General features: G+C 40.7%; 1 protein-coding gene and 2 long non-coding RNA genes across 3 annotated transcripts in view; 2 read left to right on the forward strand and 1 right to left on the reverse strand.

Moving 5' to 3' along the window:
• The first annotated feature begins 29 nt into the window (after positions 1-29).
• On the forward strand, positions 30-2,691 carry LOC141554650 (uncharacterized). Its single transcript, XR_012485912.1, has 2 exons — positions 30-194; positions 2,360-2,691. It is a non-coding gene; the product is annotated as an uncharacterized LOC141554650 (long non-coding RNA).
• On the reverse strand, positions 1,183-24,863 carry LOC141554651 (uncharacterized). Its single transcript, XR_012485913.1, has 3 exons — positions 24,513-24,863; positions 23,862-24,146; positions 1,183-2,545 (listed from the first exon to the last, which is right to left on the reverse strand). It is a non-coding gene; the product is annotated as an uncharacterized LOC141554651 (long non-coding RNA).
• TTC7A (tetratricopeptide repeat domain 7A) overlaps positions 23,325-26,781 on the forward strand; it is a 169,166-nt gene continuing 165,709 nt past the window's right edge. Inside the window, exon 1 of the mRNA XM_074286770.1 lies at positions 23,325-24,015. Coding sequence (XP_074142871.1) covers positions 23,832-24,015 — 184 coding nt within the window. The 5' untranslated portion in view covers positions 23,325-23,831. The remainder of the gene's footprint in view (positions 24,016-26,781) is intronic.

The raw sequence follows: 26,781 nt of genomic DNA on the forward strand, positions 1-26,781 counted from the left end.
ATCTCCCCTGGGCCTCTCTAGGACATAATCAAAGCATATGCAACTTTATCAATAGCCATATAAAAAATGCTCTAAATTGCGAATAACTAGAGAATAACTAAGACGACTCTGAGGGAAAAGACATTGCTAAAGTAAAAGTGAGTGATGTATAATAAAGGAGAAGGACTTGGCCAATAGATGCCGAAAACTAAAAGGTACATGACGTTATTTCTTGCATTTATTTTAAAAACAGTCGTTCCGTTTCGAGTCTTGAGTTTCCCGCTTCAGCTTCTGCGGTTTCATGCTGAACTTTTTAGCTTTCCGGGGGGCTCCCTTTTGGAGTGAAAAGGCAGAACAGAAAAAAAAAAACTTTAAATGGGCCATTTTCTCCATTAGTGTCTCTTTTGGGGAGAACATAAAGTTTTGTTTTCAACCAAATAAAAGCAAATTTTTTGCTGTTGTTAGCACGATTCTGAACTAGTTCATCCTGAATATCAGCTGAGATAAGATGGGATGGGTGGGGGCAGGGGCTTCCTTTTTTTTTTTCCCCCCAAGAATGTTTTAAAATATGTCAGGTTTTAGGTTGTTTAGTTACAATAAACTTATTTTTAATGTAAAAAAAAAAAAAAACTCAGAGGAACCACCTCACACCCTTCAGGTTGTCAAAAAAAAAAAAAAAAAAGAAAAATAATAAATTCTGCAGAGGTTGTGGCAAAACAGGTCATGGAATTCATTATTAGTGCAACTGTGAACCAGTCCAACTATTCTGGAAAGCAAATTAGAACTATGCTCCCCCAAATCTATTAAACTGTGCATACCTTTGACTCAACTATACTCCTACATATACTCCAAAGAGAGCCTAAAAAAAAAAGGAAAAAAGGAAAAGGCCCCATACATACAAAATATTCATAACTGGGGTTTTTTGGAGGGTGATAAAGAATTGGAAAGTGAAGGGATGTTTATCAATTGGGGCATATGATTGTACTGTAAAAAATGATGAAGAGAATAGTTTCAGAAAAACCTAGGAAGACTTATATGAACTGATGACCAGCTCTGAAAGACCCAGATTCTGATCTACACAATGAGCAACCAAAATTCCAAAAACTCATAATGAACTATACTGTCCACATCCAGATAGAGTGATTGTGTGGTACGGAAATGGTGAGGGAACACCATTTAATAAAAAAGCTGGAGAGAGCTCTAGAGAAAAGCAAAGTTTATTGTACATTCTCAGGAGAAGGGCGTCCCACCCTTTGAGTAGACAATCAGGACAGCCCCTTTAATCCCTAACGCAAAACACCCCCTCCCACCACTGACCCTGATCCTCATTGGCTGAGAGTCTTACATTCTAAAAGAGAGATCTGCCCATGAAATTGAACTTGACCAATAAGTACATAGTTGCCCATATTTGGCTGAAATAGGGAGATGATATCATGGGAGGGGAACGCAATTATGCCCTTGACTCAATCCTCAAAGTCCTTCAGGCCTACTCAAACTCTGAAGTAGATGAAGCCTTACTCGATTTTCAAAACTCTCTTGAAAGATCTTACCTCATCTCATTCAGTGATGGATTCAGTGGGAAATTTGAAGCGTATTTTCTCTTTTTTGGGCAGGGAGAGATGTGGCTAATGCAAGAATTTGTTTTGCGTGATTCTACGTGTTTCTTTTTCTTGAGTTCTGGACAGGTGGAGGATGGGGAAAGAGAAGGAAAGAATTCAGAGCTGAATACAAAATAAAAATTTTTGGGGGGGAATACAATAAACACAGGGGGAACTTATATTCCATAAACCATTGAATCACTTTCTCCACCTCTGTAAAGGCGTTGGGGAAGGTATCTTCTCACATCTTTCCTCAGCACCTTGTTTCTTTGTAATTTTGCAGCATTCATTTTCAGCTGTTCCATGGTGGTGGTTCTTTCCATTTACAGTGTTGTAATAAAACTGTCCATAATGTTTTCTTGGCTCTGCATCAGTTTATCTTTCTACATTTTTCCATATTCATCCTATTTGTTTTTTCTTATAGGAGAGTATCCTGCTATTACATTCACATATCACACTTTGTTTTTAGAGAAACCTGGTTTCCAAGTCTCTGCTACTCTAAAAATTGCTGCTATAAACTTTGAAGTGTACGGATTACAGAGGAAAAGGAAGAGGAGCACCTGAGGTCTACTTGTCTCCATTCTGATTCTCCAGCCTGGATTTCCATATTCTTTCTGTCTCTATCTCTGTCTGTTGTCTGTCTGTCTCTTTGTCTGTCTGTCTGCTCTCTCTCTCACACAATGCCCATCCTTCAAAGCCCTGTTTCAATCTTACTTCTTCCAGGAAGACTTCCATGGCTTCCTCACTCTAAAATAATTTCTCCTTCATATTAACTTCTGCAGTATAGACTTCCCCCAGCAGAATGAGTGGATGAGAACAATTCGTTCCAGTAGCCAGGAAGGTAAAACAGGAACTTGGCCAGGAAGCTTGGAACTTGTTCAGACACCAAAGATGCCCAGGTCATCACGGACATCCCAGGCCATCACTAGTCGTTTTGACTTTTGTCCTATCACTGGACTTTGAGGACTCTGAAAAGAGAATGAGACCAACAACTTTGACTTTGTACAACTCTGCCTTACTTGAATCCAACCCATTGGTCCTCTTTGAAAATGAAGGATAGACAATAACTTCTACAGTGTATTATTGCATTAAAGCACTGGATCTGGAGTCTGGATGATATGGGTATGAATCTCATTTTTTTTAATTTAAAACCTACATAATCATGGGCAAATCACTTCCACCTGTACCCAGTGCAGGCTTCAGTATTCTTATTTGTAAAATAAGTAATGTAGTAAACTAGATTAATTTTAATGTCCTTCCCAGGTTGAATAAAAGCTGCATATGTCTGTCTTTCCCTACTAAATAGTTTTTTGAAGGCACAAATTGTCTTATTTGGCTTTGTGATGTTGTTGGAGCAAAGTCTATATAAACTGTGTAGAATTGGCTCACTTGAAAATTCATTTCAACTTCAGTTGAGCAATCCTTTTATTCATCATATCGATTTTCTAATGTCTTCTAATCTCATTATGTCTACTTCCTCTGCTCAGATTCATACTTTCCACTCTACTACGAAGATTGAGATCATCAGTTAATCAGTCAACTAATATGTAAGTGCCCCGAAATATTGACTTTTTTTGTTTGAGGCAAAATACACAAAAGTATGATTTGGTAACAGCTGAAATGAACTCTTTCTTTTGGTTAATGGGACTCTACCCAGGATACCTAGGATACTTTGTACCTTATGTCCTACAGGGATCAGCAAACTATGGTGCATGGTTCATAGTCTGCCAAATAAACAAGGATGCTTTCAGGATCCTCTTAAATTCAGTCCCATGAGGAAAAGCTCCAGTTGCTCTGACCTAATTATAGCTTGAATCTATAGTATACTAAGGTAATTTACCACTTGCAAGCACACAACTTAACAATACTATGGGGCAAAGTTGTATAAAGTACACACACATATAAAATGGACAATGTTAAGTATATATTATTTCCTATGTGACAAATGCTATGGTAAATGCTAGGAAAATAAAGACTAAATCTCTACTCCAAATGAGTAAATATTTACATTTAAATATAAAGAGAATTAATCTAAGGTAGTTAGAAGTTTGGAAGGGAAGTCACTAGCAGCTGGAGTGGAGAGGAGAAGTGATTCAGCTTCATGAAGCTGGTGTTTCAATTGTGATTTATAGGAAAGGATTCTACAGAGTAAACAGGAGGAAGTCCATTTCAGGCATTAGGAATAGCCATTTAAAAGCAAGGAAACAAGATAAGAGTGGTGGGGAGGAGGAACAGAAGGTTAGTGGAGCTGGACTTTAGTGTGGGAAGGGACCGTAATGTTCAATGAGGCTTGTAGAATAGATCAACAACCAAATAGCTTTAATAGACAAATAAAGGAATTTGTATTTTATCATAAAGCCAATACCCACTGGACTTATTGAGTGAGCTGGTTATATGAGTTTAAGGAAAATCACATTCCTTGCTGTTTTTTGGTCCAGGAACAAGGTTTGAGGCAAGACCAATAAAGAAGTTTATTTCAATAATCTAGTTGATTTAAGATTGTGGCCATGTGAATGGAGAGGAGAGTTCAGTTTCTAGATATATTATGTAGGTTAAACATGGCAAGATTAGATTAGATACATGGAGTGAGGGAAAGTGTGGAGGCAAATATTGAGCCAAGGCCACAAATATGGGAGCCTGAAAGAATGATAGCACCTAGAGAAGTCTGGAAGAGGGATAAACTTGGAAGAAAGATAATAAATTCTGTTGTGGATATGTTGCGTTTGAGTGTCTCCAAGTCCGTAGATTGAAATATCCAGTAAGACATTGGTGATGTATAGCAGGAGCTCAGGAGAAAGACAAGGGTCTATTTATAAAGTTTTAGGAATAGTTGTTTTTGTTCAGATGCATCCGACTCTTTGGGATTCCATTTGGAGTTTTCTTGGCAAAGATTCTAGAGTGGTTTGCCATTTTACAGCTGAAAAAACTGAGGCAAACAAGCTTTCATGACTTGCCCACAGTCATATAGCTGGTGTCTGAAGGCAGTTTGAACTTATAAAGAGGAGTCTTCCTGACTTCAGACCTGGCACTGAGCCACTTAGTTTCCAGGGAGAGGCTAGGAAAAATCATCTATAATGATAGGAACCTCTATAGATACTGATGGGAGCAAAGATTGAGGAAGTGAGGAGACAGTTGGAGGGCATGAATTATAGGTAGAAGTAGGGGACGGCCAAGGAAAGGGTTTGTCTCCTGGATATTTAATCTATAATATTCACAATTCCTTTTATTTTCTTCTGCAGTGACTTGGAAAATAGGATATCTTAAGTGCAGCAGCACGTGGTAAGGAAGGAGGACTACCCTTTTCAGTTTGGTACAGAAGACAGATGTTTGTGATTTGCTAAGAACAGACACTAATTATGTGACCAGGGCAAGTCATTTCACCCTGTTTGCCTTAGTTTCCTCATTTATAAAAGGAGCTGGAGGAGAAAATGGCAAACCACATCTGTATCTCTGCCAAAAAAAAACTAAACAAACTGAAAATGAGGTACTGAAGAGTCAGACTAAACAACAATATAAGAAGAGACAGCTGGACTAAATAATGAGACAAGAAGGGACATATTGGAAAAAAGTAACAATAATAGCAGTATTAATATCAGACTCTGAGGGTTGCAAAACACTATGCAAATATTATTTATTTGATTCTCACCATGAACCTGGGAGATAATTTCTATTATCATCCCTCATTATTTTACAAATAAGGATATGAGGAATCTGAGCTGATAGGAGAAGGCTGAGGCTAAAAGAGGTTCATGGATTTCCTGGGATCACATAGGTAGCAAATATCTGAGATATAATTCTAACCAAGATCTTGCTCACTTAAGTCCAGCATTCTCTCTCTCTGCTCTTATGGCTATCTAAAGAACTTTTTTTTCTCTGCCACTCAGGACAATATCACTGAGCTGTGGAAAAGTGTATAAAGTATACACTAAAGAAGACCTAAGTTTGAATCCCTGTCAGGGTCAACTTAACTGTATGCCATCCAGGCCCTGTGCTAGGTACTGCAAATACAAAGAATGGGAAAAAAAAACAAAAACCCTCTACTTAATTCAATCTTGGGATACTTTGACTTATTCTTTGTTGTTAAAAGAATCACATTCTACCAGACAATTCAAGGAAATTATAGTTTTTACTAACAAATCCAATATACATATATATATATATATATATAAATTATATATACATTTTATATATATATATATATATATATATATATATGAAATTAACTACATTATATAAACTATATGTATATAAATTGTTTAAAGCAACTTATGTCAGGATAATGGAGATTTGGCACATGAGCAAAGTGCCTTAGATATTGTCTTCATGTGCAGGGTAGTATCTCTCCATGTAGAGGATGCCAGGAGGAAGATGGTACCTCTCCACATGGAGGATGCTAGGGAGAAGATAGTGTCTCTTCCTATGAAGGATGCTGGTGGTGAATTGCTTCTTGGAAAATTGATGATGCCATGAAGAGAGAAAGATGCTGAAGCATTTGTAGATATTCTTTCTGATTGGCTAACTGTGTGTGGAAAAAGAGATTCTTTCGTTGGCTGTTAAGACATTCAAAAGGGCCAACTGGCCATTTGTCATGTTGTTTCAGCACTCTCAACGGAAGGATTACCTCATGAGTTTAAAAGCTTCAGCAGACTCATCTCACCATTCCAGACTTTGGGTTTGCACAGTTCTGAAGGCAGTGGAGCTTCCTTCAGCAACCCTATATTCCATCGTCCTGACTATAAGCCAGCACAGAATCAACACTGAGGAGCAGAGAGTAATCTTTAGGACCCTAGCCTAGTAATAGCTGAGAAAAGGACTTGTATGGCAGCCATGTCACCTGTGAAATAATTGTCTCTGGTCCAGAAATAAATTTGAACCTATTCCCCTCAGAGAAAAAAAGGGTATGAGAGAGAGTATGCTCCTGAGGGAAGGTGTATATGTATGTGTGTGGAATGTTTATACTTTATTCTTACTATATCTTCAAAAGAATTATTCCATATCTCATATGAAGGGGCTAAATAGAACTATGCTGTCAGTCACTGGCCTTAAGCTAAGCCAGTGAAGGACTCAAGGCCTAACAAACCCATCAGGTACCCTAGTATGGGAAAAAATAGCAAGCCTGATTTAGTTAATTTTGTTATCTAGATAGCTTTTTCTCTCTCTCTCAGAGGTGAGATAACTTGAATGATTCTATCTGATAAGGGTGTTGGGAGTTAAGTACTTTACAAACTAGAGTATTAAATAGATATGATGAGGTGCAAGAATTAGGGGTAAGAGATCCCCTCTGGTCGGTGCCACAGGTCCCTTGCCAAAAATTCACAAACCTGAAGTCTGTGTGGCAAAAGGGAATTTATTTACACTCAAAAGACAGCTTGCTAGGAAGACAGCCTTCTTAGTGGGCAAGGTCCTTCCTGTCAGGACTTTTATAGAGATGGGTTTACACCGAGAAGAAAATATCTTCATCAGTGGGCTAAATCCAGTGAGCAAATAGCTCCTAATTAGGAATTTGGCCAAGGTGGGTTAATACTAAGAAGAAAATATCTTCACCAGTGGATGAAATTCTATTAGGATTTCTGCAAAGATTCAGGGGTTCAGAGTTGCCTTTTATTTAGCTTTCTGAGGCTTTTTCAGGATTTTTCCAGGCCCCTGACTTAAGATGCAGTTCAAGGGACTAATCTCCAATTCAGTAGAGGGTGGTGATTACGCCCCTGACCAAGATTTCCAATTGAATAAGACTACTTAATTTAAGGGTGTTGTCTGGGAAAGGTGTGCTTTCCCCCCCCCCCCAGTTTGAAAGTCCCACCAAAGGGAACATAGTTTACATCTGGCCCCCCCCAAAGATTAAAGAGGACACAATTTACATCATTTTCCCAAAAAAATCTCCATTTACATCAGATACAAGTGATTATTACTATTCAACACACTTAAGACACTTGAGCAAAAGCAAAAGACAAACCCCAATGCAGGATTCCAACTGGATCCCAGTGCAGACTCTGCCAATGTTTTGCTTGTAGTCTTAGCAAAATCATGTGACATTTCTGGATCTCATTCATAAAATGAGATGTATGGATGAAATTACCTCTTTCAGTCCTACTAGGCCATGAGAGTTACCAGCCAAAAGTGAAGACTTAAAGGTAGGTTTTGACATATTTTTATTGTCATCATTTATCCAGTTAGTAGCTACTGGAAATCTTATTTTTCTTTCTGGTTCATAAGTCTCAACAGTACTTGCCATAAGTATTTAGAGAAAACAGAACCAAAATCATCACCCAATTTCTCTCTTTTTTTTTTTTAACTTAATTTGGGAAGAAAGAAGAAAGGCCCCAGATCTGAAAGAATGCTTTCTAAAGATTAATTCAATTTTAACAAATTTTGAGTTGCTTCTTAATCAATTTTTAAAGAAATATCTTCTTAATGGGTTAGTTGAATATAGTTTTTCATTACCCTACCCTGAGCCTTGATTTACTTATCCATAAGGGTAATAAGTAACTATACTTTGCTGGATATGATGAAGAATACTGCAACAGTTAATAAAAAGAGCTGATAAACCTTTCTCAAAATACACAACATGATTCTAATAGTAACTACAGCAGAAGGGACATCAGCGACTGTGTTTGTGGGGCTTCAATAGGAGGGAGGCAGAGGAGCCTCCTTTGTAAAAAGGGCTAAGATTGATTTAAAGGAAATTATAAGACATGAGCTACAGGATGCTATACTTGACATTTCCTACAATCCCTATGACTTCTCAAATCTCCCTAGAAAAGAAAGTATGTGATAAAAGATAAAACAAATCCAGCTATTCCCTTGGGCTGCCAAGAAAGCAAAAGATTAAAAAAAGAAAAATTTCAGACCCAAGAGTTGATGTTCGCCGATTGAAGATATTCATCACTCCTTCCCAACCGCCTAAGCGACCAGCAGAAAAGCTGTATTAGTAGACTCAAGGACATGAGGTAAAACTACATCAAAACTCAGCCTCATACTGTTGAGGTGTGAGAAATGAAGGGTTGACAGAGAGAGGACCGTGGGAACTGAGTGTGGTTCACAACATAGTATTCGCACTCTCTCTGTTGTTATTTGCTTGCATTTTGTTTTCTTTCTCAGTTTTTCTTTTCTTCCTTCTTGATCCGATTTTTCTTGTGCAGCAAGATAACTGTATAAATATGTGTATATATATTGTATTTAAGATATTTTAACATTTAACATATTGGACTGCTTGCCATCTAGGGGAGGAGGAGATAATTTGGAACAGAAGCCTTTGCAAAGGTCAATGTTGAAAAATTACCCTTCCATATGTTTTGTAAATAAAAAGCTTTAATTTAAAAAAAAAAAAATTGAGGGGTGAGAGATAACTTAACAGCAATGGAGTGCCCGGGAGCCAGTGTTGCAGGTTTTTGTGAAAGAATTAGTAGCCCCGATCTACAAGCAAGGTTTTTGGCAAAAATGGGTTTCTTACACTGGGAAACAATTTCCCAAAGGGCTAGTTCTAAAAGGAATTTAGCAAAGGTGAGTTTTTGGCAAAGATGGGTTTACACTGAGAAACCACTTCCCAGTGGGCCGAATCCTAATAGGAAATTAACAAAGATAGGTTACACTGCCTTTGATTATATTGGTTTCTACAGCCCGGGGTTAGGGAGCAATCTCCAGATAAATTTGAAGGACTAATCAATAATGGGTGGTAATTATACCCCAGGCCAAGATCTCCAATTAAATTGTAGGTGGAGATTATTATGGGAGTTTCCCCTAGGAACAGGGTGGGGCCACTCCCAAAGGTCTGGAGGGGTTGTGATTAAGGTTTTCCAATCTAAGTCCACCCCCCAAAGATCCGGAGAACAGAGTTTACATCAATACCGTGGTTCTTCTCTCCCATTTCTAGGGTCATAGAGCCCCTGGCTGCAGGCTATGGAATTTTCCTCAGGCCTTGACACAGTTCTCCAGAAGCAAAAGCCTGCTAGGGGATGTAATCCCTTACCTGCAAAGCTCTGAACTGCTAGTGGCTGGTGTTGGGGAAAATGGGCTCTGAACGACCAGTGTCAGGACTAAGAATCAAGGAACAGAGGGAGTGGAACAGCTCCCCAAGAAAGGAAACTGCATGAAGCACTCTAGTAGCACTGAAGGAAAAGCAGGGTTCAGCCATTGCCAGATCTGACCACCAAAAGTTGGCTGGAGAAGAGACCTAAGCTGGTAAATTGCCCAGTAAGGGAGGAGACTGGGATGCTTTAAGATCCAGTTCCCAAAGAAACTACAAAGGAGTGCAATTAAAAAAATAAGGTGGGGGAAATAGGGGAAATTGAAAATACCAAAGATCCCAGGGAGAAGATATCTCAAAGACATGAAACCAAACAGATAAATTAACAGAAAAATAGGACAATAGAAGGAATTATGGCTTCCAGATGTAGTAAACAAGTTCAGACATCTATGAATGAATGCTGCAAAATGAAAGAAAATGATTCATTTAATGAGACAAGATTCTGTGAAAGTTCAGGAGAGCATGTAATCATTAATTACATACTGTTGCTATGTGATGTAAAAGAGAAATGAGAATTATGAGAACAGAATGTATGTTCTGAACAGCAAAAATAAGCAGAAGAGGAAAAACTTGAATTTGTAATGGCAAACTTCACCAAGGAAACAAAAGGAAGAACAATCAATTAGGAAAGCAAATACACAGACCTGAAAGACACTCTAGAAGAAAAGCAAAAAATTAGAATGTTAAAATATGCTTAATAAAAAAGCAAAATATACAGATCTCAAAGAAAAAAATGCATAGAGATAACCTAAGGATCATAGGTGGCCCAAAAGAACATGATAGGATTAAAAAAAAGAAAAACCCTTCATACTATAATGAAGGAAATAATGAAAATTCACTTTATTTCAATAGATTTAACATGGAAAATGCCTTCCACATTCAGAGAGAGAACTATAAAGACTGAGGATGGAAGCATAGTATTTTCCTTTTGTTTGCTTTTTTTTTCTCTTTTTTCTTTTGGTCTGATTTTTCTTACACAACATGACAAATGTGGAAATATGTTTACAAGGATTTTACCTGTATTGTTTGTTTAACCTACTTTGAAGTGGAAGACAGAAAGGAAGAAAAAATTTGGAACACAAAGTCTTATAAAAATGAATGCTGAAAACTTTTTACATGTATTTGGAAAAATAAAATACTATTGAGGGAAAGAACCTTCCAGAACTTCTAAATGTAGAAATTATTGTATTACTTGAAAGTTATAATTAGAACTTTGTCAAATCTACAAGAATATGAGTTGATAAATGGCCAAAGGACATAAACAGAAAGTTTTCAATGAAGAAATCTAAACAATTTATAGTCATATGCAAAATGTTCTAAATCATTATTGATTAGAGAATTGCAGATTAAAACAACCTTAAGGTATATTTTACATCTATCAGATTAGCTAAAATGATAGGGACTGGGACAAATGTTGGAGAAGATATGGAAAAACTGGGATACTATTGTTTGTGGAATTGTAAAATAATGTAACCATTACAACCACAGAGTAAACTACCTATATTACACACAGCAATACCATTACTTGGTCTATTTCAAAATGATTAAGGAAAAAAGAACCTATATATTCTAAAATGTTTATAATTGTTCTCTGTGTAGTGTCAAAGAACCAAAAAGTTCAGAGATGCCTGTCATTTGGGGAATGACTGAATAAGTGGTGTTAAATGATTGATAGACTACTAATGATGAGCTCAGTGATTTTAGAAAAACAGAGTTGCATGAAATAAAAAGCAAAATGAATAGAACCAAGAGAATATTATATATAATAGCAATATTGTTTTAAAAATGACTTTTGAGCAAATAAGTTATTTTCTAAGAGTTTAGTCCAATCCCTTTATTGAGACTCCCAAGGATCTAGGTCTTGCTCAAAGTCACATATTGGCAGAGCCAAAGCTAGACAGCAGTGAGATCCAAACTGGGCTGATGCCATGCTACTGAAGTAGGCTATTCAAGATACAGGCAGATTGGTTCTCTGCCTTTTATATATAAGCTTTTCCAAGCAAAGAATGGGTGATGTTTATTGTTCTCAAAATTACTTACAATACTCCTGAGAAGACTAGGAATAAGAGAAGATCTATTCCTGAGAGGGAGAAAGAAGGAATATCTGAATGGGTTACTTTTTTTTTTTTAACCACTAGTATAGAAAATATCTGATTAAGTTCTACTCTGCTAGGAAGGCTTCATAATTAGATAAATCGCCTTTAAATCAAGTTTAAAATGCTGATGTTTTATTTCACTTTTTAAGACAACAAAAGAATAATTATGAAGACTATCACTGTAAAGGTCGTACTGGATTTTTGTGGATTTACTATATTTTTAATATCTAAAATGCAGCTATAAACCAGGGGCATCACACAGTCCTTGTGCAGCATTTTCACATGAGCCGTAAGAGAAAGTTTTATTTGTGCAAATTTGTTTCTTAGGGCTTATTTATGCCTGTATGGTATCATATATCTTCCATTAAAGTCTACAACGCCCACACAATGTTACAGAAGTGGTTCTAGGTTGTTGAAAGTAATTTTACCAGTCTTATGATCCAATTGGTCCCCACCAAACTGGAAAGTCATGAACTTTGTGTGTATATGTGTCATCCATAGACCAACCAAGCTAAGTTCAGAGAAGTGAGGCTGCACACCTGCTGGTAAATTTTTCTGACAAAAAATCCCCCAAGAAACAAAAAACAAATCCTAATAAAGAATACAGGTAGGCAGAGCTTGCTATTTTTTTTTTTTTGGAGTGCTCATACCGATCAAATTATGGATCATTTGAAGTATGGTATCACGTGCGTTTGTATTCTAGCTACAAAGAAATCTTATTTTTCAAAGGGGCACAAAAATGAAATTAAAAAACTGTCTCTTGTTTGGTTATATATATATATATATATATATATATATATATACACACACACACACATATATATATACACACATACACATATACATACATATACATATTTTATATATATATATATACACACACACACACACACACATATACACAAATACATGTAACCAATGGGTAATTTCCCGGTAGATGGGTAAAGTATACAAGTAAGCATCATAATGGCAAATGGGACAAAAAAAAATGAAAATGACAGTGTTGGAGAATATAGACACTAATGCATTATTGGTGTAGCGGTGAGCTGGTCCAGCCATTCTGGAAAACAATTTGGAATAATAATAAAAAATCACTAAATTGGGCTACCCTTTAACTCAGTGTTATTACATGGCTTATATCCCCCCCAAAAATCAAAGAATAAGTAGAAAGAGAAAGTATTTTATGTACAAATATATTTACAGCAGCTCTTTTTGTAATAGCAAAGAATAGAAAATTAAGGAGCCTCCATCAGTTTATAGAATATGAATATATACAAAATGATAAAAGGGGAAGTGTCAGAGAATTTGGAGAGACGTGTTTGAACTCAAGTAGAGTACAACAAAGAGAACCAAAGGAACAATTTATACAATAACAACAAAATTGAAAAGAAAAACAACTTTGAAAGATTTAATGATTAACTAGGATTCCAGATAACCTATGATGAAGCAAGCTACCCACCTCCTGAGAAAGCATTAAAAGGAGACATAAATTTTTGGAAATAGTCAGTGTAGGCAATTCTTTTGTTAGATTGTATTTATTTTTAGGGTCGATTAAGTTTTTTTCTTTTTTGAGGAAGTGTGACAGATGAGGAAACTGAGGCAAACAGTCACACAAGAAGTAAGTGTCTGAGACTAGATTTGAACTTGGAGAAAATGAGTCTTCCCATCTCCAAGCCCAGGACTCTATCCATTGCAACACTTGATTGTCTTATGTGTTGAATTTACTGTATACTTAGAGGGAAAGCAAGCTGTATTTAAAAGAGATTCAGTTTTATGCATAATTCTTTTTCTCTTATAAATGTATATTGAAATGCTCATTTAATTTGTTCAGTTCAGCATAAAAAATAAAACATAATTACACCATATCAGGCTTCACTTTATTATTCTTTCCATTTACAATATTATATTCATTCTATAAACTTTCTTATTGCTTCATCACCTTTAGTTCAGCCTTCCCTCATTTCTCTGACATATTCAATGTTTTTACAACATTGAAGTCATTCTTTAAAGCCCAATTTATGTATCACCTACTTGTTGAAGTCTCCTTCCCCTCCCATCAAACTAAAACCTGTCCCTCTTCAGATCTTACACAGCACTTTATTTTGCAACTCTTTGATGAATACATTATGTATGATAACTTTCAGCATTTCTGACCCAAACCCCAATGAGATGTTAATTCAAAATGGCAGAGATCTTTATCTAAACATGCTTGTTGAATGAATAAGGACAACCTACCTTTCCTTGTAGAAAAGATACATTAAGTTTCCCTTGTAAAAATGTGTCTATGGAGATCCTTGGAAGAGATCTGTGTAGATAAATACTATCCATGTTGCTTAATAAGAAAATAATTAACATAGAATTATTAACAATAAATCAAATTAATCACCACAGAATGCCTTCCTCAGCATGACAAGTTTCCTGAGGCAGAGACCCTGCCTTTGTACATTTAAATGTTGGAGCCCACCCAGCACATTTTGACCACTCAGTGACCTTTCCATTAATGTGTACTAGTTGAAAAATATTATCATTCAATTCAATCAATTAACAAATATTTATTGAGCATCAGATGTTCCCTAGCACTATGCTAGTACATGGGGGAGGAGGAAGGGTTGCTGCACTTTGGGTAACTTAATTCCCTGAATGACTGGTTTTGACAGTTCTGCCAGTGACCAGGGAATCATGTCATCCTCTCTACCAGTAGCAGCATCCCACATGATTGCACATTAATACTTTTCTGTCCTTTCCTCACTCCCCTGCATAGAAGTACTGTTTTCCTCAGTGAACCTACCTACCAGTGAGAAGGAATCACTGGCCAGTTCAGTCCTCATCAAAGTAAAATCTCTTAGAGTTTTGTTGAAAAGAGACTTCTGCTCACAAACCAGTGAAGAACTAAGATACCATATGATAAAGGACTGGAATGAGTGGTATAGACCAGGGCTTTTAAAACTTTTTATACTGGTGATTCTTTTTCACCTAAGAAATTTGTATGTGATCCTGGGTAGACAAGTTATAAAATAGGTATATATGAAAATCAAATATTTATTGATAATAAATTATAATTTCATGATGTCACATTCAATTATGAGATATCATATAGGGTTGAGACCCACAGTTTAAGAAACTGATGCATAGACAATAGAAACAATAGGTATTCAGAGACAGGAGTGGTTGTAGACTGAAATCCTAGGAAAAACCTTCATAATTTAAGGGGAATATGCACTGGGCCTTGAAAGATGGTTGTGTTAAATGAGTACGTTGGATCTAAAGGCCAAAAGAATAAGCAGATAAAATGAAATAAATTAAAATGCATAAAATTATATTAAAATTTATAAATAATTACATGTAAAATGAGTATAAAAATCATACTAAAATTTATTTTTTAAAAATTAAAGGAAACACTGAACTGAGTCAGAAGAGCTGACCTCAGCTTTCCAGGCTCATTGATTTCCTGTGGTTACACACATTTTTATCTTTCTGGACCTTAATGTCCTCATATATAAAATGAGCATTGAACTGGAAGGTCTTTTCCAAATTAGTGACTCTGAAGAGGGTGGATTATCGGGTTTATATAAAATTCATTCCTTTATAAAGTTATTATAAACTTTATTATAAAGTTATTATATATGTTATATATTATTATAAAGTTATTATAAACTATATATTTAAGCAAAAATTTATTAACTTGAGAACTACTTGCTTTTTAAAAATATGCTGTATTTCAGTATATTTATGTATATTATATAATGCAATATGTTATGTAATTTTGTATATTAATATACTATATTTCAAAAAATATATATGTATAAAATCATGTACATTTAATGCATTTAAAAACATTGTTCTAAGAAGGGTTACATGGGTTTTCACCAGACTGCCAAAGGCATCCTATCACAGAAAAGGATTAAAAAAAATACCTCTTGCTTTAAATAAATAAATAATATTTCTCAGTGACAAGAAAATGTAATTTTCTATGTTTATTATTATTTTCTTCTCTTTTTCTGAGGCTGGGGTTAAGTGACTTGCCCAGGGTCACACAAGGTAGGACGTGTTAAGTGTCTATGTTCATTTTAATGTGAAACTTTTTAACATTACATTTCTTGCAAACTCATCATTCCCATCTAGTTAGTTAGCTACCCAGATTTACCAGAGAATTTGTTCAATCCTTTTCCTTGCTTAAGTTCTCTATAAGGCACTGGAGCAAAGTGAACAGTGTCAATCTTAGGGTCCACTTCTCACACTAAGAAAAGAAGCCATTTAAAATTACATGGGGTCCTGTCTTTTAAAGAAAAGTATTAGGGGTAGAAATAAACAATATTAGCTTTGGGCTGTTAGTATTTCTCCTATAACTGCTTTCCCCTCTCAGACTTAATTTCATCTGAATAAATGAGAGGATTGTGCTAAGTTCCCTAATGTTCCTTCTAGCCTTGAATCCTAGCATGTTATGATCACCATTTCCAAAAAAACAGAAAGAAACTGAGAGTTAATATTTGAAAGGGAAAGAGCCCTATAAATTAGTCACTCATTTCTGGCTCCCAATGCAGTGTCCTTCAGGGTACTATTTGCTTTTATTTTGAATATTTCTCTCTCCCTAGGCATAATTGAAATGGCTCCATGCTAGCTTTAAAGGTGAACTTTACCTATCTGTGATTGACTACAGTGATGGAAAACACCCACCTGGATAACTGCTGTACATGATGTTTTCTGTAATTGTGACCTTCAGACCAAGATACAAGGATTTATTTATGCGAGAGCATCCAACTCACTTCTGTGTGGCATATTCTATTCAGGGGCTAATGCGTCTGTATTGTCACAGTCAGGAATAAGAGAGCTTATGGACAGACAGCATAAGAAAATGGGAGGAATCAGTCCAGTTCAGGCTCCTCAAACATAGGATGGAGACAGCTGAAGCTGGAGTCAGAAAACTGAATGCAAATCCAGCTTCAGACACTTAATAGCTATGTGACCTTGGGCAAGTGACATAATATGCTTACTTTGGTTTTCTCATCTGTACAATGGGGATAAAAACAGCACCTACCTCACAGAATACCTTGTGATTTCAGGTTTCAAAGGATTTCAGAGGATAAATGAGGAATTGAAAGAAAGGTCCTAGGAAAAAATTCCAGAATCTTGAACACTTGTATGGGGAAAGGAAGGCTGCTACTAATTAAGTGCAATGTTTTTCTTTTAAATATCTTCACCATCTAGATAGACAACACTGACAAAGACTCACAGTAGACTGTGCAAAGGTCAAACCGATGAGTGAGCAAATTAATTCCAACATGAATATATTTTGTTATGCTCTTGCCTTTTTTCCCTCTAAGTGCAGAATGTGAGATGCCAGGAAAAGCTCTGAGACCCATTTCAAAAATAAAAATCTACAACAGAACCAGGAAGTACTCAAGACTTGCATATTCTGTTCCATTTCTTCTACAAATTTCCTTGATGATGTAATATTTCTACCACATTTCATTGCCCAATGTTTGGATAATATTATGAAAGTAGAAGTGGCTCAGTTCTTAACTTAAGAATGGGTTGTTTGCTGTATTTTTGTAGACATTTCAGCATCTGGAATTTGGAATGCCAGAGAAACAAGTTTTATAGGAAGTAATTCGGTTAGCCCATAGAAGACATGCTGACAAAAAATATAATTGAACTATAATGCTAATAATTCTAACTTGAGCTCTTCTACCTGGAAGCAAGACGCTGTCACAGAGAAAGTAGGAGAAAGAAGAGAGTTTCTTCCTTCTGTCCTGGACACAGGGACATCCTTAGGCATAATATGGAAATATATTTTTGAAGCCTATTTTAGTTAACTTAAATGAATCTCTAATTGATAGAATTTCAGGAAGTGTAATAAATAGTGTTCTTTCCAAAGTCATTAGTGTTATGTTAATGGCCAAATCGGATGGCTTTTTCTATTCTTTCCTTCCTTTTTTCCTTTCTTCCCTCCCTTCCTTCCTTTTTCTCTTTCTTTTTAAAAATTCTGTTAATATCTTATATTTTTTTGCCTCCACCCTTTCCCAGAGAGCTATCCTTTATAATAATATAAGAAGGGAAGAAGACAAGAAAAAGAAATTTTATAAAACTAAACAACATATCAAAAAAGGGTCCTACATCCATGGTCCCCTATAAAAAAAAGGAAGGGAGGTTTTACCTTCTTTAAAGCCAAACTTGGTCATTTTAATTTTTGCAGAAACCAGTTTGATTATTCTATTACTGATGTTATTCTTTTCATTGACATTGTTATAGTTATTTTCTGTATCATTTTACTGATTTTTGAGTTAAGGGGATATTTGCCTGAATTATGTGCAGTCTTTCTCAACCTGAAGGATGGATGAGAATAATTTTTTTAAACAAGCAAGCACTATGGAGAGTTAGAGCTTGCTCAGGTATTGAAGATCCTAAGGTCATCTACTGCATCCTCGGCCTTCACTAATAATCTTAGCTTTTGCTAAGTCCATTGGACTTTAATGATTCAGGAAGAGAAAGTTAGATTGATGAATTGTACAATGCTGTCTACATCCAATTCTTGAAAAAATTTAAGACATTGCCCTGTGATATAATTGATCCACTTAAAAAAAAAAAAAAAAAAAAAAAAAAAAAAGATGAACTGGTTTTCCTCATTTCACTTTGCATTATTTTATAAAAGTTTTTCCATATTTATCCATTTTTCTAGCACAGAAATATTCTATTTATGTACTATAATTTGTTTAGTGATTCCACAATCAAATGGTGTCTGGTTTATTTCTATCTCTATTTTAACACAAAAATTCCTCTCTCACAGTTCCCTCATTCAGCTCCTTTTCTCCAGTCATGCAGCCTAGTTCAGCTAGTCCTTAGCACCTCACAAATAGGCTATTTCCTATTTACTGTATCTCTGCTTCAAGTCTCACCCTTCTCTCCCCTCCAGCCCGCTTATCACTGGGTTCAGGGCTAGAGATACAAAGAAAAATCAAAAGTAGTCCCTTCTCCCAAGAGGCTCACACTCTGATGGGAGAGACAATATATAGTGAATCATGTTTGTAAGAGAAAATATATTTGCATTATGGGAGATAATCTTAAAAGGGAAGGGCCTGGCTGGGTGAGGGAAATAACCTCTTGTAGAAGAGGGGACTTGAGCTAAGTTTTGAAGAAAGCCTTGAAGGAAGAAAAGTGTCTGAAGGTAGTGAGTTATAAACTAGCATTTACTAAGCACCTACTAGGTGCTTAACTAGGACCTAGTTAAGTGGTACTATAGCTAGAGCACTGGACCTGGAGTGATAACAACCTGAGTTCAAATCCAACCTCAGACACTTATTAGCTGGGTGACCCTGGGCAAACCCTGTTTGCCTCAGTTTCCTCATCTGGTAAGATGAGCTAGAGAAGGAAATAGCAAAATAGTCCAGTGTGTTTACCAAGAAAACCCCAAATGGGGTCACAAAGAATCAGACAATTGAATAACACTGAAAAGGGGAAACAGTGAATACTGCTAATCAAGATATAAGTTCATCAAGAATGATTCAGCTCATGGTAAATACCATAGATTTCCATACACATGGATTGCAGCAAGGCATTTGGCAGAATCTGACAGAAGTCACAGCATCCTTATGGACAAGATAGTGCTTCACAGACTGGATGACGGTCATTAGACTATCATCCAATAATCTGGCCCAATGTCAACCTGGAAGAAGGTAAAGTATCCTTAAAACAGTGCTGCTCCATTTTTATCAGTGACTTGGATAAGGGCACAATTGGTACCCTCTAAACACTGGTGGCTTTTTCTATTTCTTCCTTCCTTTACATTCCAGCTAAAATTTGTAGGTGATTTAGAGCTGGAAGAGATGGCTAATATCCCTCAGAGTCAAAATTCAAAAAGATGGAACAGCCAGCTGAATCTAATAAAACAAAACTTACTAGGGATAAATGTACCTGTAATGTGACTCCTAATGTGACTTCTTAACTCTAGAATCCCTCACTACCTCCAGGTGCAATATGGGATGTTTTGTGGCTCACTGAACAAAGGCTGTACTTTTAGTACAGTTAGGAAGTTAGGAGTTAGGAAGATCTAAATTGATAATCTTTCTTTAAACATTTAGCCATGGGACTCTGGGCAAGAAATCTGAGTCTTCTTAGCTTCATTTTCCTCATCTATAAAATGGGAATAATAATATCTACTTCCCAGGCTTGTTGTGAAGATCATATGAGAAAACACATGGAAAAATCTTTGCAAAACTTGAATGCTTTAAAAATACCACTTATCATTATCATACAGTTCAAATGTGTATTATGTTCCAGACCAGGCACACTTTTAAAGCAAATAACCAGAGTAACTGAGACTAGCAAAGTGGAAAATGGGAATAAAAGTAGTGAAATAAGTTTTTAAAATTTAAATTTTAAATATAAAAATATTGCCAAGTATTCTATCCCTGAAACATTCTTGCATGGGATGAGGACTTTTTACCTCCCTGGGGATTAGGGTTGAGAGATTAGGTGAAGAGGAATCCTTGGTCTGGTTTCAGCAGATTTATTTATACACACACACTTTGCTGGCTCTAGATCCATCAGGCCTGGACAAAACGATGTTTGACATTCAATGTCTTTCATTATTCGGACCCCTCCAACCTTTCCACTCTTTTCACACTTTACTCCGTGCTGTGAACTCTTTAGTCCAGTGACACTGACCTCCCTAATGTTCCACAAACAAAACACTCCATTCTCTCTGGTATTCCTTGCGCCTGGAATACTCTCCCTCCTCTGTGCTAAACACTAACCTCCCTTTAAATTCCAGCTAAAATCCCTTTTACAGGAAGTCTTTCCCAGTGTTTATTATTTCCTTTTTATCATGTATATAGCTTGCTTTGTTTGTAGGTTGTCTTCTCTTTTGGATTGTAAACTTCCATGAGGTCAGGGACTTTTACCTCTTTTTGAATTCCCATGGCTTACCACAGTGCCTGACACATAGTAGATACTTGGTTTATTTATTGACTGATTGGACACCTGAGTTCAACAACACTGGTACAAACTCATTGCATATTACAAACTTAATCAATATGATGCTCCCTTCTTCAAGAGCTACTGTGTGACTGGGTCCTCCTCACCTTTATTATCTTTATGTTCCAGTAGTTCCACTTTTTATACTTTCTGCCTTCATCACAGTCCTTACCTGTTACCACCACTTTGCATATAGCCATTTGGGAAATAGAGACTAGGAAAAATTTCCCCCAGTGACCCAGTGACTTTGGGTGCTAAGTATAACACCAAATGAAATTTTGGAGATTTTTAAAATTTTTATTTCATGATTTTACCTAAGTGACTAGATTTTGGATTCAATTAAAAAGTGCTTATTAATTGAACAGGTACAATATAAGAGAGACAAGATTAACAGTTCATGTCAAAAGAACCCGCCAGTGGTAGTGGTAGGTAGTTCAGTATAATTCAACAGTTAGAAATGGTTGCCAAAATAATTAGTCAATGCCAATTTAAACAGAATTAATAGTAGCATGATATCCAGAATGATGGAGGTGAAAGTGCCAGGTTTTAACATATGTTCAGTTGGAAGCCCCACATTTCAGAAAGGATTGGTGACAATGGGACTCCAACAGAGGGTGACAGATATTCCTACAACACTTCTAAGTTTGCAAAGTATTTCACGTAAATTATTGCACTTGAGTCTCTTGGACAACCCTATGATGAGGGTATTAAGCAGAGACAAAATTAACATCTAGATCTCCCCTCACTCTCAGACAGATGCAGAGGAGAAGTTGAGGGAACTACCTACTGGAGTTTTCTTCCTAGGACTGGAGCTGTAAAAGCCCATGAGATTACCAAAGGAAAGGGAATGGAGAGAATGGAGAAGAGGGTCAATGACATGTTTGGAGAAACCCACATTAAGAGATGAGAAGTCAATTAGCATTTATTAAGTGTCTACTATATGTATGTATGTAGATATGTGTGGCATTGTGCTAAGGGTGAAGTGGGGAGGGAGAAACATCAAGTCATATGTATATAGGCATTATATATGTATGCATGTGTGTAAACACATATGGGTACATATATCTTTACATATACATACCTATATGTGTGCCTTCGCATATACTTCTTCAGAGTTTTATATGTATTTTCATATACGCTTATTTACACATATAAACTTTACAGAAATATATTCATGTGTATGTATATGAATATATATATGTGGTAATATGTTGAGTCCTGTCTGATTCTTTATGGCCCTTTTTAGGGTTTTCTTGACATATACTGGTCGAGCTTGGGTTTTCCTTCTCCAGCTCATTTTACAGATGAGGAAATTGAGGCAGGCAGGGTTGTGACTTGCCCGGTTCACAGCTAACACCTGTCCAAAGGCTATTTGAACTAAAGAAGAGGAGTCTCCCTGATTCCAGCCTAGCCCTGTCCATACCCAGAGCCACAGCTTTCTGTACATATAAGCCCATATCGGTACACACTATTTAGATGTACATGCCATATATGCGCCCATATATCTATATGAACATCTGCATATATATAGGTATATATCTATAAAGATATAGCTGGCTGTACATACCATACATATGTCTTCATCCATATATCAACATGGACATCTTTCTATGTATGTATATATCTGTACACTGTCATATAGACACATGTCCACACGTACATATCTAGATGAGCATCTTTATATAAAGTGTATCTGCTCACATACATCTAGATGACATCACCATATGTATATCCCTACTTCCGTGTATCTCTAAGGATGTCTTTATATACGTGTGTATATCAGTAAACATAAGTCTGGGTGCACATTGCCATATCTGTGCACACACCCGTGCATCTGCATGGACATGTGTGTTTCTGTTTACACACATGCATGTAGATTACATTGCCACACATCTATGCATCCGTCTACGCCCAGGTGTGCGTGCGGACATTTTACATACATACAGGTGTGGGTCTGTATACATCATGTACATTGCTTGTACACACATCTCTCTACCCAGGTATCCGCAGGTTCACCTTTACATTTAGGTACAAGTTTCTGTAGAGAAGCGCGTCTTCATGTATATTACAGCACATCAAGGGGCACATGCGTGCACAGAAGGCATCAGGCGGCTCCCCGCTCTCCCGCCCCGCCCGCACGGAGTGACCCCGGGGCGGGCCCGGTTAATAGAGCTCGCTGCGGGCCGGAGGAGCGCCGGAGCGCGTTATGGGAGAGATGGAGGCCGGCCGGGCTGGGAAAGGCAGACTGTTTAGAACGCGGAGGCCCCCGATGTGGGCGGGGCCTCCCCCAGCCGGCTCGCGGACCCGCCGTCGCACCCTCAGGGGTTCGGAACTTGACCCCGGCGGGGCCGTTTCCGCCTTCCTGGGAGACGGAAGGGCGCGCCGGGCCAGAGCGCCGAAGGCCGAGGCCGGGGCGCGCGCTCCGCGGGGCGGCCTCCACTTTCGGAGCGCCTCGTGGCGGGCGAGGGGAGCCTCTCCCCGGATTTGTGACGTGCCCCGGGGGGGCACACCACACAAAGCCGCGTGGTGGGCGGGGGTCCCCTCAAAGCCCCCCCCGGGGAGGGCCGGAGCACCCAGATGGGACGGGACGGGGTGATCACGAGGCGCTGGGCAGCGGGCCGGCATTAAGGTGAGCGCTTCGGCGTGGAGCGCGGGTCGGCGGGCCCGGGAGCGCACGCGGCGCAGCTGGCCCCTCTTTCACCGCTGGAGGCCAGTGAGATTCCTACGCCATGCCCGGGGCACGCCCCCGCCGGGGTGGAGCCGAGCCCGGGGGTGGCGCCGCAGCTGGAAAAGGCAGAGGCCGAGGCCCGGGCTGTGGCAGCTCCTGCAGCAGAGGCGGAGGCAGCAGCGGGACGCGCTGCTGCTGCGGAGGAGGCGCCTGCCGCCGGCCTCGCCGCGGAGCCCCAGCCCCTACCCGGCTCGGAGTGCCGCCCTGCGGGCAGCAGCAGCGGCGGCGGCGGTGGTGGCGGCGGCGGCCACGGGCAGCCTGCTCCTACCTCGCCTCCCCCCTCTGGCAGCGCCGCTCCTGCCACTGCCGCACCCCCCAACGCCCCAACAGACCCCCCCGCCGCAGGCCCTTGCAACGGGGCCGCAGCCCGGCCGTCGGCCCCGGCCGGGGCTACATTTCCCTTCCGCTCCACCGATGACACCCTCCTCCTCTCGAAAATGGTTACGAAGGGCACACACAGCACCCACCTGAAGCTGGAGAGCGAGCTGGAGCGCTGCCGCGCCGAGGGCCAGTGGGAGCGCGTGCCCAACCTCGTCTTCCAGCTGCAGAGCATCCCGGTCACTGGCAGCGGCGGCCGGCGGGCCGGCGGCCGGAGCGTCACCCTTGCCAAGCAGGACATCGGTGAGTCGGGGTTCCTGGGCTCGCCGTCGCGCCCGCGCCCCACGCGGGACCCTACTCTTAGCGCGTTCGAACTGGCTCCGGGGCCGCCGCGCCTTCCCGACCCCTGGCACTGCTTGTAACTTGTGAGTCTCCTGTTTGAAAACTTTGAGTGACCTCCCCTCCCCCCGCCCCGTGCCTTCCGCACTCGGCTCCCGGGAAAACCTGCCTCTCCCGCCTGCAGGAGTCCGGGAGCGCGGCTCCTTCAGCCCCTGCACTTGCCTGGAATCGCGAGGCTCCTTTCCCCTTCTGAACCCTTGAGCGAGCCTGAAAGCCCTTCCGGCCGGCGGTCTGCACTTGCTCTGAGTCCCCGGGAACGTCACCTGTCCGAGGGTTCCTCGGAGCGCGGTCCCCTCCCAGGCTCCTAGCCACCCCGGACCACTCCCCCTCCTCTCCCACCTTCCCCCCGAGCGCTCAGCTCCATCACCCCTCCCCCTAGCACTTGCTTGTAAAGCGTGCACCTTTGCTGTCTCCCAGGAAAGTTGGGGGGGCGCGCGAGGGTCCCGCTTCCCCGGAGCGCCCCTTGGGAACCTCGCCTGCGGTCTACAAACTTTGAGCCCTCCCGGGAGGTCCGAGAGCCCTGAGCAGCCGGTGGGGGCGGCGGGCAGCGCGGGCTCCTCAGGAGGAGTCCGGGGGAGGTCGGCGCCCCACCGCAGGGACTAGGGTCTGTTTAAAACGGGGGGGGGGGGTATCTTTCTTAGGCGCAGCTTGGCGAGTCCCTAACGTGGCTCTCCGTCCGCTGGGGGCGGGGGGGGGGGAACCTCTGCTCCGCGTAGTAGTGGCGTTACCCATTTGAATCTAGTCTTTCCTCCGCCCGCTTCCTCCTGGGGTGAGGAGAAGGGGGCGGGGGCTTGCGGAAGAGGAAGGTGGGGAGGGTGGGGCAGATGGAGGGAAACTGAAGCGGCGAGAGCTGGAGGTGGAAAGAGGAGCCGCACCGCGCAGTGTCTGTTAGATGCTTTTGGAAAACCTGCTGGAAATGAGAAATTGGGCACTCTAGTCAGTCTCTGCAGCGCGCCCCACCCCCCACCCCCCACCCCACCCCCGGCCCTTAGAAACGGTGCTCGGAAGGGGCTGCTCTCCTGGGGAAAGTGACTGTGCGGCCAGTGCATTCGGGCCCTGGGCTGAGAACAGCCGCTGGGGGGGGAGGGAAGAAGCGATTCCCCTCCGCTGTGGGCTTCTCCTACCCGAGAGACCCTCCGTTGCCTTTCTCGGCCCGTCTGCGGTCTGTGGGGGCGCAGGGCGGACGCCGGTTCTCACGCACCACCGCCTGCGGGACAGGCGCTCTGCCCCTCCGGTGTCGGCGGGAGTTCCCGTTCCCGCTGGAGCCTCCGGTCAGCGCAGTTCTCCGCACCCACTTGTGCTTGCCTTGTTGGGCCTGTATGTCACTCAGAATACAGTCCCCAAAGCCCCTCCACGCCCCGGGGCACGCGCTGAAAAGCCTTGTGAGTGAAGTGGGGGCGCAGATGTAGGCTGTGGGAGAAGGAGGCTCCGGGGTCACCCGCGGGCCGGAGAACGAGCCCGGCGCAGGTGCGAGAGAGGCCCGGCCGAGCTCTCTGGCCCCGCGCCGGCGGTGATTTTACCGATAAGGGAACCGAGGACCCCAGAGGGAAAGAGGCTTTCCTAACCGGCCGGACAGGCTTGTTCCCACCTGCACTTTTACTCCGGCGGCCCCGAGCTGTTAGCACGGGCAGTTAGGAGAATTTCCGGGGCTCCCCCACTTAGCCCGCTGTGCAGCCACGGCGCCCGCCCGCCCTGTGAGCCCTGTGCGCTTGGGCCGGGCACTTCTGCCTCTCCCTTCTCCTTAACCAAGTCCGCTACTGCTTTCCAAAACATTCCTCTTTTGAAGAGAAGGTGTTTGTTTTGTAGCATGCCGGGGCCGGAGGCTTCTTGGACTCTAGTTAGGGACTGCGGCTCCCAGTGCTCGTGGCTTTTTAAGGCTGTAAGCGGAGACCCCCACTCGGCCAGGAAGGCTTGGGTTCGGAGGCTGCTTTACGTCCCAGGACTCTTGGGCCGAGGAGGAGGGAGAGGAAGTACTGACCCGACAGGGACGTGAGAGATGAAATGCTGCCGTTTACTACTTGTGTACAAAACCATTTCACCCATGTTCCTTACTTTCCTGAGATTAGATACTGGGTTGACCTTGGAACTAGAAGGTTCCACCTCAGTCTGTTTGACCTTTGACCCCTCTTTAAAAGTAGTTGGAAGTCATGGGTGCCTCCTGAGGCCCTTTCTAATTTTAAATGTCTGCTTCTGTGTCTGAAGTGGGCAGGCACGCCAGAAATTAGTGGGACACTTTTACAGAGCCTCCTGTGAGAGGTTGTAGAGAATGAACGGAAGGAGCCACCAGGTGACAGCTTAGTGTGAAGTGTGGGGCCTTCTGTAAGTGTTTGTTAGAGGAATTAGACTTTTGTTTCCCAGGTTGTTTTTGGTCAAAACATTAATAAAAAATACATATTGAAAGTAGGAGTTGCCTGAACCATCCATTGCCTCCAACAGTCAGAAGAAAGTTACTGTCAGAAAATAGATTTCAGCATCTTGTTAGAAAACTCATGTCGGTTTTGGGCTTTGGAGATGTTTGTACAGCAGCCAGAGAACATTCTCACCCCAGAGAAGGGAGCTAATTTTGGGGCTGATTGCTATGGGGTGGAAGAGAAGTTGGGCCCTGCCCCCTGAGAGAGTGAAAAATGCCAACCTGTAACAGGGCCCGAAGCTTCCCGAGAACAGATTGGC

The sequence above is a fragment of the Sminthopsis crassicaudata genome, chromosome 2 (assembly GCF_048593235.1).
Source record: "Sminthopsis crassicaudata isolate SCR6 chromosome 2, ASM4859323v1, whole genome shotgun sequence".
NCBI lineage: Eukaryota > Metazoa > Chordata > Mammalia > Dasyuromorphia > Dasyuridae > Sminthopsis > Sminthopsis crassicaudata.